General features: G+C 45.5%; 1 protein-coding gene across 2 annotated transcripts in view; it reads right to left on the bottom strand.

The window, feature by feature from the left end:
* LOC136614048 (leucine-rich colipase-like protein 1) overlaps positions 1-12967 on the bottom strand; it is a 463073-nt gene that overhangs the window by 256262 nt on the left and 193844 nt on the right. The window contains exon 1 of one of the 2 annotated variants that reach the window (XM_066594097.1): positions 1778-1883. The exons of the other annotated variant lie outside the window; for it this stretch is intronic. Within the exon in view, the coding sequence (XP_066450194.1) occupies positions 1778-1798 (21 nt within the window). The 5' untranslated portion in view covers positions 1799-1883. Of the gene's footprint in view, positions 1-1777; positions 1884-12967 lie in introns of those variants that run through there. 2 annotated transcript variants of the gene reach the window in all.

Here is a 12967-nt window from a genome sequence, read left to right as displayed (position 1 = left end):
GGGGGCAATGTGTTATGTGGGAGCATTATGTTATGTGGGGTCATTGGGGGCAGTGTGTGGGAGCACTATGTGGGAGCGCCATGTGGGGGACTGTGAAAGCACCATGTGGGGCACTATGTTATGTGGGGTCACTGGGGGGTCACTGTGGGAGCACTATGTGGGGGGCACCCTGGGGGCACAGTGAGTGTAGCATTTAGGGGGCACTATGTGGGAGCATTATGTGTGGGCAGTGTGTATGGACACTATGTAGGAGCACTGTGGGGGAACTATGTTATGTGGGGTCACTGGGGGCACAATATGGGAGTACTATGTGAGGGCACTGTGTTATCTGGGAACACTATATTACGTGGGGTAACTGGAAGGGACATTGTGGGAGTACAGATATGTGTAGTGCACCATGCAGGGAGCAGCCTGGCCCTTCAATTCTGAGGGGCCCGGGGTGTCAGTGCTTTGTACACTTAGGATATACAGGACAGCCCGCCTGATATAATAGTAGGGGCGTCACTAATAGTCTGTAACCCCGCATGCTGCACCACATGTATCTGTGTGACTGGCCCCCTAGATAAGCCTCATCTATCTGCAGGTATAATACTAAGCAGCCCACCAGTGTACGGTAGGTGTGTGAGCGGTCGTACATCAGTATGCTGCACCGGTGCCCCTCCCCCATATACCATTTCTGCCTGCTGCGGGGACCTGGGGTGTTCCTGCCCTTCTATCTTTGGATCAGTAAGTTTGGTTGTTTTCTTTTGTTTGGAGAATGTAATATCAGCGTGAGGCCGGGGGTCCTGTTACCGAGAATGTCCCGTCTGACGTTACATCGCAGCACATTTTGCTCTGCTGGCTAACACTAAGGCTTATTGCTTGTACAGATGAAACACGCGGTTATAACATGTTTTATCTGTGATACCCGTGTGCCCAAAAACTGCATTAAAAATGTGACATGCAGGAAGAAAGCGTCATACACTAATGTCACATGTGCAAGTACCCGGAGTGTGTACCTATTCATACACTTCCAGGAGGAGTAATAGAGGAACCACACCATGTAGGTTACAAGATACGATCCTCCAGGATTATTATGTTATGGCCAATACAAATAGTTACTTAGATCTGTCTGCAGACGGACGGACGGCTCTCGGGTCTCCTTCTCATGGCAGAATTTTGCCACTGAATTGAGCACAGATTCCGCACCAGATTTTGCAGTAAAATGCGCCATTTTAGTGTTCTATCGCTGCTCCCCAGATCTGTGCTGTAGCTCATATAGTAGATTTTTCTTCATGCAGATCTTCAAATCCGTAATGCGGCAAAAATAATTGTCCTGACAATTACCGCGGAGACGAGATCTGCTGGCGAACACGGATTTGTCCCGCCGCCAGGAGATAAATCCATCTGTGTGCAAAAAGATCACAGAACCCCAAAGCTCAGCCGCAATATTCCACCGAGGGTTAAACTGTCAGATCTACGTGGATAAATCTGAAGCGGATCTGACGGATTATAGACCGTGCGAATGAGACCTTGTACTGTATGCGGAGGAGAAACCAGGACAGCAGCGGCATCCAGGTACTCACCGGGCCGTTGCATGTCAGTCTTGAATCTCTTCGTGCACATGTGCCTCTGGTAGGCGAGAGGATATATCGACAACACCCGTTGTCACATTCATTGCTGTTATAACATCGATCTCCGATTTCCTTAATGTAAAAGAGAGGAAATAAATGATTAGTGAATTTGTTTCTAAGGCGTCACATTTATATCACAGGAGGAAGTAAAGACTGTTACAGACTTGCCAACTCTCCAGTAACATCCGGGAGACTCCCAGGCAGAAGGGAGGCCTGATTACCGGAATAGTTGTCAAATCTGCCGTATGTCACTGAAGTCTCTCGGAAGGGACCCTATACAAAAATATTCCTCTCCCCCGGCCACTGCATGTATGTCAGGCAGCCAGGGACATGCTGATGCCCTGCTGACCTTGTCTGCACATAAATCCTGCCCTCCCTTTGGAGATCAGTGGCGCCCCTGCAGGCAGATCCCATAGAAACACCAATACATCATGATGAGTGAGGAGGAAGCCCTCAGAAGGCGGAGCTATGTGCCTGCAGGTGCAGTAGAAGTGTGCCTTTTCTATGCCATGTTTGGGCATAAACCTGTCAGTAAGTGAAGGCATCAGCTGATCCCCGGGCTGGAGTATCATCTCCATGACAGATAAGGGGGGGGGGGGGGGATTCTTTTCATCCAGTAGTTATTTCTGTAGGGAGCAGTAGGGATTCCTATAACGGAAGTGTACAATCACTGCCACCAGGATCTTTGTATGGATTTCATTCCTTTTCAGTGAATTATCTGTAAATAGACGCAGCGTGAGGCCGGAGGTTCAGGGTCCGAGAATGTCCTGTCTGACGCTACACCTCCCGCCGCACGCGGTTTTACCTCAAATTGTATTAGTTGTTTAATGCAGTTTGTCGGTGAGGCTCGTACAGATAAAACACGAGGCGGTAAAGGTTACCTGTGGAACCCGTGCGTCCCAAAACATGATTAGCAGTAAAGAGCGGCGCACTACTGCTATGTGTACCAGCATCGAGGAGGTATTTATCATACAATTCCAGGAGGAGTAAAGGAGGAACAGCTGTAGGGTTATAAGATAAGACACTCCTGGATTTACATTTTATGGACAATTTAACTAGTTGTTAAACAGACAGTCAGGAGACGGACAGAGGGCCCCCAGGCTTCATTCACATGGTGGGGTTTCTCCACAGAATTGGGCACAGAATCTGCAACAAAATCCGGGGTGAAATCTGCGCCATTTTAGGATTCTATTGATTGTTCTGCACATCTTGTCTGTAGGGCAAATAATTCAGATGTTTCCTTGTGCAAATTTTCAAGTCCGCACTGCGCAAAATAAAATTGACCTGTCAATTCTCGGTGATGAAACCACGTCAGGCGGCCGCACATGGATCTGTCCCGTAACAGAGGTTACATCCACGTGCGAACACGCACAAGAATCTGCAGCAGAATTCTAGAGCTCAGTCTCAGAGATCTTTCGTGGGTTAAATTGTCAGAGCCGCATCAGGAAAATATGGCGCTAATCTAACAGTTTAAGGTCACTCTCACACACGGCATCGCATTTTGCCGGGATATTTTACCATGATTTCTGAATGCACCCCACCATTGTGAGGATGATGAGGTATCCTAAAAATTGTGAAAATGAACAGGGGGCGTGGCCTAGTCTGAATGGTGAACAGTTGGGCTTCCAAGAGCTCTGTCCCTGCCTTACAAGATCTATCAGCATCCTGTCTCTGCTGGACCTGAGCCAGGCTCCCAAAGCCCTACATCTTACTCTCCAGTCTCAGGAGAACATTCAGAGACATTTTCACTTCCAAACAGACCCGGAGATCTGCCGCAGCCCACAAGGCCTAAACATTCCTGCAAGGCCGAGCACCGGGTGCTGGCACCCGAGAAGAACCTGGCCTAAGCCTTCCTCATTAGGTGGTCCAGAGCGGGGGAGGCTCCTGGAGTGGTGATGCTGCAGCCTGCTCCTACCTCCTCGTGGCCGGGCAACACTGCCATCAGCGGCAGCTCGGTCCGACGGCTTCTGCCCTGTGAGCCTTCTTCTACCACGGGCCCCCTGTGAAGCTCACTGCATCCTCTTGGACAACCCTGCACCCCAGGAAACTAAGACCATCATCCCCAGCCGGGAAGGCACCATTTAGTGTGAGCCACCTGCAAAGCAAGACCGGCGTTCCTTAAAGCGCTGCATCTGCAGGAAGACCCTGGGGCGATCAGACACTCCCCCCTCCCCCCCATCAGGCGCCGCCATCTTGAGCCAGGGGACAGCGGACAGCAAGCTTCCAGTTGTACTCTCGCAGCTGCAGGGCGGGGGAGAGAGGGCATGAAAAGTGAAAGGAAGAAGCAGAGGAGAGGAACTAGGGAAGGAGAGCAGTCCTCAGTGAAGTGCCCCTGGGTATGCAACACCCATAGCCCAGAGGAGTGAAGTGAGTTCCCCCACCCTCTGTTCAAAACCAAACAGCAAAAATTGCTTACAATGTCAGCTCAAAGTAGCCTTCCAAAACTCTTCTCAGGATCTCAGCCTATTGTTTCCACCGCTATGGCTCTCTCTCCCCAAAACTCTGATTCCAAGCTAGTGAACCAGTGAAAAACACCCAAATTACAGACCTCTCCACTGCAGACTCAACGCTCTTTAACCACGTCAAAAAAATGCCCAGGATAAGAGATGTCATGTGGGTAGAAGGAATTAAAACAGTAACTGAGCTTTTAGGTGACAGCAGACCCATGGCAGGTGCATGATTTCAAAATCTACCACTTCGTCACTTCATACAAAGTCTGGGTCCAGCTACAACTCTGACCACTCCATCTACACTCTTTGAGGAACTATGTTCCTCTCTTCGGGCTCTGAGAGGTGGGATCTTAAGGTCTACAGCCTTCTGGTAGCCAGAGAGGTGCAGGACTCAGAATTGTGGTTTAGGAGACAATGGGAAGGGGGGGGGGGGGGGACTGGGCCATTGCCTAACGAATGGTGAGTAGTTCAGGGCTCTAACCCTGACCCACAAAATTTCTGTGTCAGGTAGACATCAAGAGCTAAATTTTAAGCTCTTATCAAGATGGTATTAGAATGCTACCCACCTGGCAAGGATGCATTTGGGTCCATCAGATATCAGATAGGTGCTGGAGATGCTTGGAGGGGCAGGGAACCTTTATGCACATCTAGTGGTCCTGCCCTGATATAACAGGCCTGTGGTTAGATGTCGGGACTTTATACAACAAACTGAAGGGAAGGTCATTGGTTCTTACTCCCGAGATGGTTCTGCTCTCAACCATACCAGGCTCTATTGCAGATTGTAAAAAAGATATCCTCTATTTCTTCATCCTGGCCATGAAAATTGTGAACCTCGATTGTGGAAATCCCAGGTCAGACCTACACGTTTGAGCTGGGTGATGGTCATGGATGAACTTAATTATATGGAGGAATTAAGGGCCAAGGATGAAGCTAACTGGTTGGTTTACAAAGAAACATGGGAGATTTGGGGGAGATTCCATCGGTCTTCAAGTTGTGATAGATGGCTCGTAGATGAGGCAGCGTAACCACAAGGGAGGACATGGGGAAAGGCTGGGGGCGAGGCAAGAGAGGTGCAGGTTAACAAATAAAGAAGTAAAAAAGCATGAGGTGGCCAGGCTGACCAGAGACCTTTTTTTTTCTCTTCTTCTTTCTTTTTTTTTTCCTCTCTCCTTTTTTCTTTTGTTTAGTTAGTATGAAGTAATGGGCTGGTCTGTAAAGGAATCTTAGGGGCTGATGGTGCCCAGCGGGACCCCGACAAGAACCTCCATGGTCAGTTGCATACCGGAGTGGCTTGTCGGGGCCAAACTGAGCGCCAAGGCAAGTAAGTTAAGGCAATGATGTGTATATATATATATATATATATATATATATATATATATATATATATATATTGAAGAATTTTCATTTATCATGTTACAGGCTTACAAAATAAAAATATATTGAATATAAAATATGACTTAAGATCACAAAGATTAAATAAGCATCTGAATACCACCCCTCTTTAGGCAATATATATATATATATGATTAATGGTAATGATATATACTGTATTATCTAGAGTTGAGCTTTTGTTGCCTAAAGAGGGGTGGTATTCAGATGCTTATTTAATCTTTGTGATCTTAAGTCATATTTTATATTCAATATATTTTTATTTTGTAAGCCTGTAACATGATAAATGAAATTTCTTCAATAAAAATATGTATATACACAAAATTAAAACTTAACCTCCTGTATACTTCCTTAACAGAAAAAGCCCTCCACTGGACCCAAGCTACCTATTTCAGGTTTGCCAATAAACCTGACAAAATTTTAGCAGCAAGACTAAGGACAAAAGAGAGAATTTACACAGTTCATTCCATCAGATCTGAAAATGGCTCTTCCACCTCGAACCCAGATAAAATCTCTGAAACATTCTAGAATGTCTATAGCACCTTATATAAATACAAACCTCAAAAAACTCCATCTACTGCGTCAGATTTACTGAAAACTATCTCACTCCCGAAAATCACCTCACAACAAAATGAACAGCTTAACCATCCAATCACTGAGGAGGAGGTGGAGAAGACTATAAAAAATCTCAAATTAGGCAAGGCACCCGGTCCAGATGGATTGACAGCCCTCTACTACAAAAAATGTTGTACATTTCTATCCTATCCATTAGCACTCTTTTATAATGACATATTATCTGGAACAGATACCCCGGAGGAATTTTTGAGCGCCCACATAACGGTCATCTCTAAACCGGATAAAGACCCTACCTCCCCTAAAAATTACCGTTCAATCTCATTACTAAATTGAGATTATAAAATCCTCACAAGTATATTTATCGCCTGACTTAACTGCTATCTCCCCTCTCTGATACATAGAGATCAAGTCGGCTTTATCCCAGTTTGCCAGGCCCCAGACAATGTAAGAAACATACTAAATCTCATCCATGCCTCATATCTGCAAAAAATCCCACTGGTAGTCCTAGCTTTGGATATTGAAAAAGCTTTTGAAAGACTCTCTTGGGACTATCTTTTTGTGGTACTAGAGAAGCTGGTATCCATGGAGCTTATGTCACAGCCTTACATGCCATATACTCTATTCCTTCTGCACAGCTGAAACTTCCCTGATCAAAACCTTAGACAATACCCATCCGAAGAGGTACACGACAAGGATGCCCCCCGTCCCCTGCCCTCTTTGCCCTGGCAATGGAACCCCTGGCCTGTATTATTAGAAGTAACCCAAACATTTCAGGCATTGAAATAGGGAAACAAAATTACAAATTTATTCTATTTGCAAATTACATTCTCCTCAGCCGTACCAAGCCCCTTACGTCACTCCCAAACTTAATGGCTACATTGCGTCGGGCCTAGTAGTCAATGTAAAAAAAAGCCCTTTTTCATAATCTACCCTCACACACGCAAAAACTCATAAAGCTTAACTTCGGCTTTCAGACACCCCCACACTACATTATCTATTTAGGTATCAAACTCTCTCTCTCTCCCTAGACTCACTAAATAAATGGAATTACCCCCTCACTATTTAGCACAATCAAAGCTGATATAAAAAAATAGGACTCTCTCCTGGGTAGGACGAATAAACACCATCAAAATGACAGTACCACCTTGCCTCCTCTACCTTTTCAGATGTCTCCCCATCACTGTTCCCACCGCCAACCTAAAGGAAAAGCAACAGGCAATCTTGGTATAACGAGAGACCCTGCATCAAACAAGAAGTTATGCACTTCCATAAAAGTGTCGGAGGCCTATCAGTCTCTAATCTGCAAAAATACTTCTTGGCAGCCCAGTTGTCAGAAATTCCCCCATGTCCTCTGGCCTAAGGGCTCCTCTCTGGGTAGAAACAGGGTGTACCTAAAGGCTCAAGGGCCTGGGTGCAAAAGTTCAGCCGCCCCCCCCCCCCCCCCCCAGGTCCTATTTCCCCCTCCACCCGTATCTATGTCTGAGGGCCAATGTCCATGTGCGGATTTTATTATCCTTATGGGCAGCAAGATGCACGTGGACCCGCACGGGAGATCCGTGCATCTTGCTGCCCATAGGGATGCATTGGCATCGGTAGAGCAGCTAAAAGCATGCAGATGGGATTCCTTTCCAGTTTGCGGATCACACGCACAGGAAGAAATCGCAGCATGCTCCATTTTCCTGTAGATCTGTCACACAGACGGCTCCCGCGGCTTCCATTGAAGCCTATCGAAGCCGATCGTATCCCCAACACAGCCGCAGCTGTTGTTGTACTGTGCCATGGATACGCAGGAGAACAGGAGATTTTTTTAAATATTGGTGCACGTAGCACGCTGCCGGTGTGCCGAGCACGTCCGCCGACCGGAAGAAAGAAGATCCGGCCTGCACAGAGGAGAGCCCCGCAGCGTCTGGAGAGGTAAGTATAATTTATTTTCCCTCTCCATGTCCATGGGCATGTACGGATTTCACTGCGGGATTCAGCAGTGAAATCCATGCGTGCAAGTGGGCATGAGGCCTAGGAGTGAGAGAGATAGAAGAGTGAGATAGATAGGAGAAAGAGATAGATAGGAGAGAGAGAGAGAGAGAGAGATAGGAGAGAGAGCGATAGGAGAGAGAGAGATATGGAGATAGATAGATGGATAGATAAATAAATAGATGGATAGATATGAGATGGATAGATATGAGATAGATAGATAGATAGATAGATATGAGATATGAGATAGATAGATAGATAGATAGATAGATAGATAGATAGATAGATAGATAGATAGATAGATAGATATGAGATAGATAGATATGGAGATAAATATGAGATAGATAGATAGATAGATATGAGATAGATAGATAGATAGATATATATGGAGACAGATAGTTATGGAGATAGATAGATAGATAGATAGATAGGAAGATAGATAGATAGATAGATAGATAGATAGGAAGATAGATATGAGATAAATAGATAGATAGATATGAGATAGATAGATAGATGGATAGATATAGATAGGAGATAGATTATAGATAGATAGGAGATAGATTATAGATAGATAGGAGATAGATAGATAGATAGATAGATAGATAGATAGATAGATAGATAGATAGATAGATAGATAGATAGATATGAGACTAGGCAAGATAGATAGACAGACATATAGAAAGACAGACAGACAGACAGATAGATACATACATACCCTGGTGCCTGGACTACTTCTCTGCTCAGGAGAGCAGGTGTAGGCAGTGTCAGCAGGAACAGGAAGGAAGCAGCAGGAAGATGACATCTTCCCTGGCCACTCGATGCCTTGCTGTGCTGTGCCTGTGTGCCGGTAAGTCCTCTCTTCTCTTTCCCCCACCCCCTCCTCTTCCCCTGTCCTCTCTCCAAGTCCTGCCCCCTCCCTTCTCCTACTCTCCTCCTGGCTTGTGCTGTCGGCCGGACAGCACTAACTTAGCAAGCGGCCGCCGACAGTGCAAAGTTAAAGTCACCTGTATATGCTGCAGAGCGGCCTCTGGGCCCCCTCAAGCGCAAGGGCCGGGTCGCCGTTGCGACCCCGGCACCCCCTAGTGGTACGCCTATGGGTAGAAATAGAAACATCTCTTATAGCCCCAATCCACTTCAAAGAGCTTCAGCCATCCAACACCTATCACCATTAACATACCTTCTCTTTCTCATCTGGAGGAGGTGCAGATTCAAGTTCTCGCTGATGTCAAATCTTCCCCCTCTGCCACCCCTTATCCCCAATCAAGCGTTTGAATTAAGTTCCCAAGAAAACAGCCTCCTATGGTGGCGAAACAGAAGCCTAACTTCACTCTTCCATTACATGCCACGGGGCAAGCTCCTTACACCACAAGAACTCCTAGATAAATACTGCATCCCAGGACGTCTCTGGTTGAAACTATTACAAATATACAGTTTCATTCGAACCCTAAAAAGTAACAACAACCCCGCTGCAAAGCCCACTGGCTTTGAAAGACTTTGTCTATGGTCCCCCCTTCAGTCCAGCGTGATACCCTCCCTGTACACCAATATGAACAAGCCAGCACTGGGAAATAAGCTTCCATTTATGCTACGCTGGGAAACAGATCTAAACATCTCACTCTCCCTACCTTGATGGCATCACTGCTGCACCTTTATATCAAAGAGAAGTCATCAGGTAACTCTTGCTGAAACATCATTAAAAATACTTCACAGGACATATTTGGTTCCATCGATAATCCACAAGTATTCCCCAAGTACTGCACCAAATTGTTTCAGGAGCTATAACTCCCTGGGGATGCCCTCTCACATATGGTGGACATGCCAGGGGGTGAGGTGCCTCTGGAGGCAGATGCCTAACCTTATATCCAGAGTCCTGGGCAAACCATTTCCCCTCTCTCCACCCCCTTGTCTCCTTGCTGATAAACCCATGGGGTTCAATAATCAACAGCATTAACTCTCGCAGTACACCTGTATGGCTGCTGGAATATACATTGCCTCTTAATGGCTTTCACCCACTCTTCTAGTTAACCCAATTGTCGCCAGGGTTTCAAGAATGATGCTATATGGAAAACTGTCGGCCATGAGAGAAGACAAAATGGAGTTGTTCCTAAAAACCTGGCAACCATGGTGTGCTTCTTTGGCTATAACTGGGCTTCCCAGAGTACTCATTATGGGATAGAAAACAAGCAGAAGGAATGTGTAGAACGGACATATGCCGTAAAAACGTAGTTCTGACCCTAGTTCCCCCTTCTGGCTTTCATAGTTTTACTAGTTCTAGTCTTGGTCTCACATTCCCCTCAAAAGAAGAGAAAGAAGAATTTTTAAAAATGTAACGGAAATACTTTAGATTTCGTATAAACTGACCCATGGAAGTTAATTGTTTAATTGTTTTGTTTTCACAGTGATATTTCTTTATTGCACCCCCTGCGAGGAGAATTTTCTAGCTGAACAGCTCGTAATAATTTGCATATTATTTCTCAATAAAACCAGTATAAACCAAAAAAATGCGTCAAAATAGAGCAGTCAGCACACAAAAATTGCGTTTTAGAAAATGTTGTATTCGAGCGCAGGTCTGTGAGGTCAAGGGGAGTGTTGTATCTCAATTATTGGGGCGTTAAAAACCCCACAGTAATCACAGTATAAAGCACGTGTGTGAGAGTGGCCTGCGACCGGCATGAACGGGGAATCATACGAGTCTGTCCTCTGCGCACCATATAACAACCGGGTACTGGTACTCACCGGGCCGTAACAGGTGTCTTTTTGCGAGATGCGTATAACACATTCACCGGAGCCTTGGGGAGAAGATCTAAAGCAACATTTGCTCTGACACTGAGTACTCTTCACACATGGACCTCGCAGGGGCTAAATGTAAAACAGAGGAAATAAATATTCAGTGAATTTGTTTATAAGTTTTCACATTTATTTCACATGAGGAAGTAAAGACGATTCATACTTGTCAACCCAGAATATCCCAAAGATTTCCAGGATTACGGGAGATCTCCGGGATTTCCGGTTGTGAAATGTACCGCATGTTGCTGAAGTCTCTTGGAAGGAAGCCTTTTACAGAAGACTAGTAATTATTAGGACATTATAGTACCAGTGTTTCTGGTGGCACATCACACACACAGCAGCTTGATTACCACACAAGACAAACACAACTTGGCTCCTCCCACAGCAGTGACATCACCACAGGTCCTTCAGCCTACCGGATCTCTGTGGTGGAGGTAGGTCAGTGTGTTCTGTCAAGACCGCTGAGCTATGTCTGACATAATAGTGGCTTAGTTGTATTCTTCGTGTGTTAGGACCTGCCGTAATGGCGCCAGGGAGTGGAGCTATGATGTAGCCAGGAGCAAGGCTATGATGTCACCAGGGGTGGGGCTATGACATCTCCAGGGAGCCAAGCACTCACACACATACTTACATACAAACAGACAAGTGGTTGTTAGTAGTTTGATTGCTAATTACACCGTTGATGATGCTTGTCGTTACCCATCATGTCATACATCCTATAATAACACAATATAGGAGCTGCTGCTACCACATATAATAACTGACACAAGTGTCGGCGTCTATAAGAGAACAATAGCTTTTTAATGGCTGAGGACAACATAACTTGTAGCAGAAAGTTATTACAGACAAGTTAAACTTTGCTACATCTGTAGACGCCAACTCTACCAGAAAACCCAGGAGGCTCTTGGGGAAAAAAGGAGACCTATCAGGCTCCCCGGAAAATTGCCAAGCCTTCTGAAAGGGTTTGGGCTATTAGGCCTCCTTCTCACAAAATGTATGGTTCCACTGTAAAACACATGAAACACTATCTGACGTTTCAGGCGTTTCTATGGTATTTTTTTTTATCTAGAGTCATTTTCTGGGCGATATTCTGCTGTATCACCAGGCAAATTGCCAGTGGCCTCACCACTGGAGATTGCAAAGCCGGCTGGGGAAACACAGAACATGGGCGGGGAGACTTGACAAGAGCAGGAAGCACATCTGCGTTACCTGCCCATTCCCAGTCACCCAATCCATGTCGCCATCCGTATTTCCAGTGGAGACAAGATACAACAGTACATGTAGGTCAATATTGAAATTTGAAATGTACTACAAACACTACATGTTTTGTGACCATTCATTTTTAATTTAGAGATCAGAAGCATTTTTTGCAATCATGGCAGGCTGCAGGTTTAAGAATTTTTCTGGTCTTTTTTCGTGTAGGCTTCTCTGTAGAAAAAAAAAGCATGTAAAAATGTGACCTTAAAAAGACACCCAAAAAAGCTGTCTAAAAACACAAGTGAGGAAATTTCAAGCTTTTTTAGTTATGTTTTTAGGGTCAGAAATGCTTCCAAAAAGGGTGTGTGACGCTGCCTATTCGCTCTTGCAGGTTTTTCTTTTTAGCTTTTAACTCCTTCCTCTCGCAGCTTGCTTTGATCTTATTGACAGCACAGTTTATTTTAAAATCTGACATTTTTCATTAGGGTAAATGTCAGGAAAGGGTTAAACACTGTAAATGACTCCCATGAAACGTGTGCATTTCTCTAAAGTTTCATTTTCATACAATTTTAGTGCTGTTTAACAACATCTATTTGGTATATGTGTTTAGATGGTATATACAGTGTGTGATATGTATACATGCGTGTGTGACATACACTGTATTTTCTGGACTAGAAGTGGTGGGGTCTTTTACTCTGAAGTGACCTCACCAAGCTCCTCTGCCTCTCTCTGCTGTGATCCCGCTCGGCTCTCTGACTGCTCCCCATCCTGGTCGGCTGATTCCCCAACACTAACACGAGAGACAGAGCCCCTCAGAGTCCTGACCATGGAGCTCGGCCTCCTATAGCGGAGGCGCCCTGTTTGTTTTATCTCACACTCTGCAGCTGCTGGTGACATTAACAGCACAACCTCCATTCTCCATCTGGCATTGAGCAGCCTGCGCTACTTCTGATTGACTGAGCTACGGCGGCTCAGAGTTAATGC

Source organism: Eleutherodactylus coqui, chromosome 1 (assembly GCF_035609145.1).
Source record: "Eleutherodactylus coqui strain aEleCoq1 chromosome 1, aEleCoq1.hap1, whole genome shotgun sequence".
Classification (NCBI taxonomy): Eukaryota; Metazoa; Chordata; class Amphibia; order Anura; family Eleutherodactylidae; genus Eleutherodactylus; species Eleutherodactylus coqui.
The sequence above is the reverse complement of the archived record's forward strand: the minus strand, read 5'-3'. Positions and strand labels throughout refer to the sequence as shown.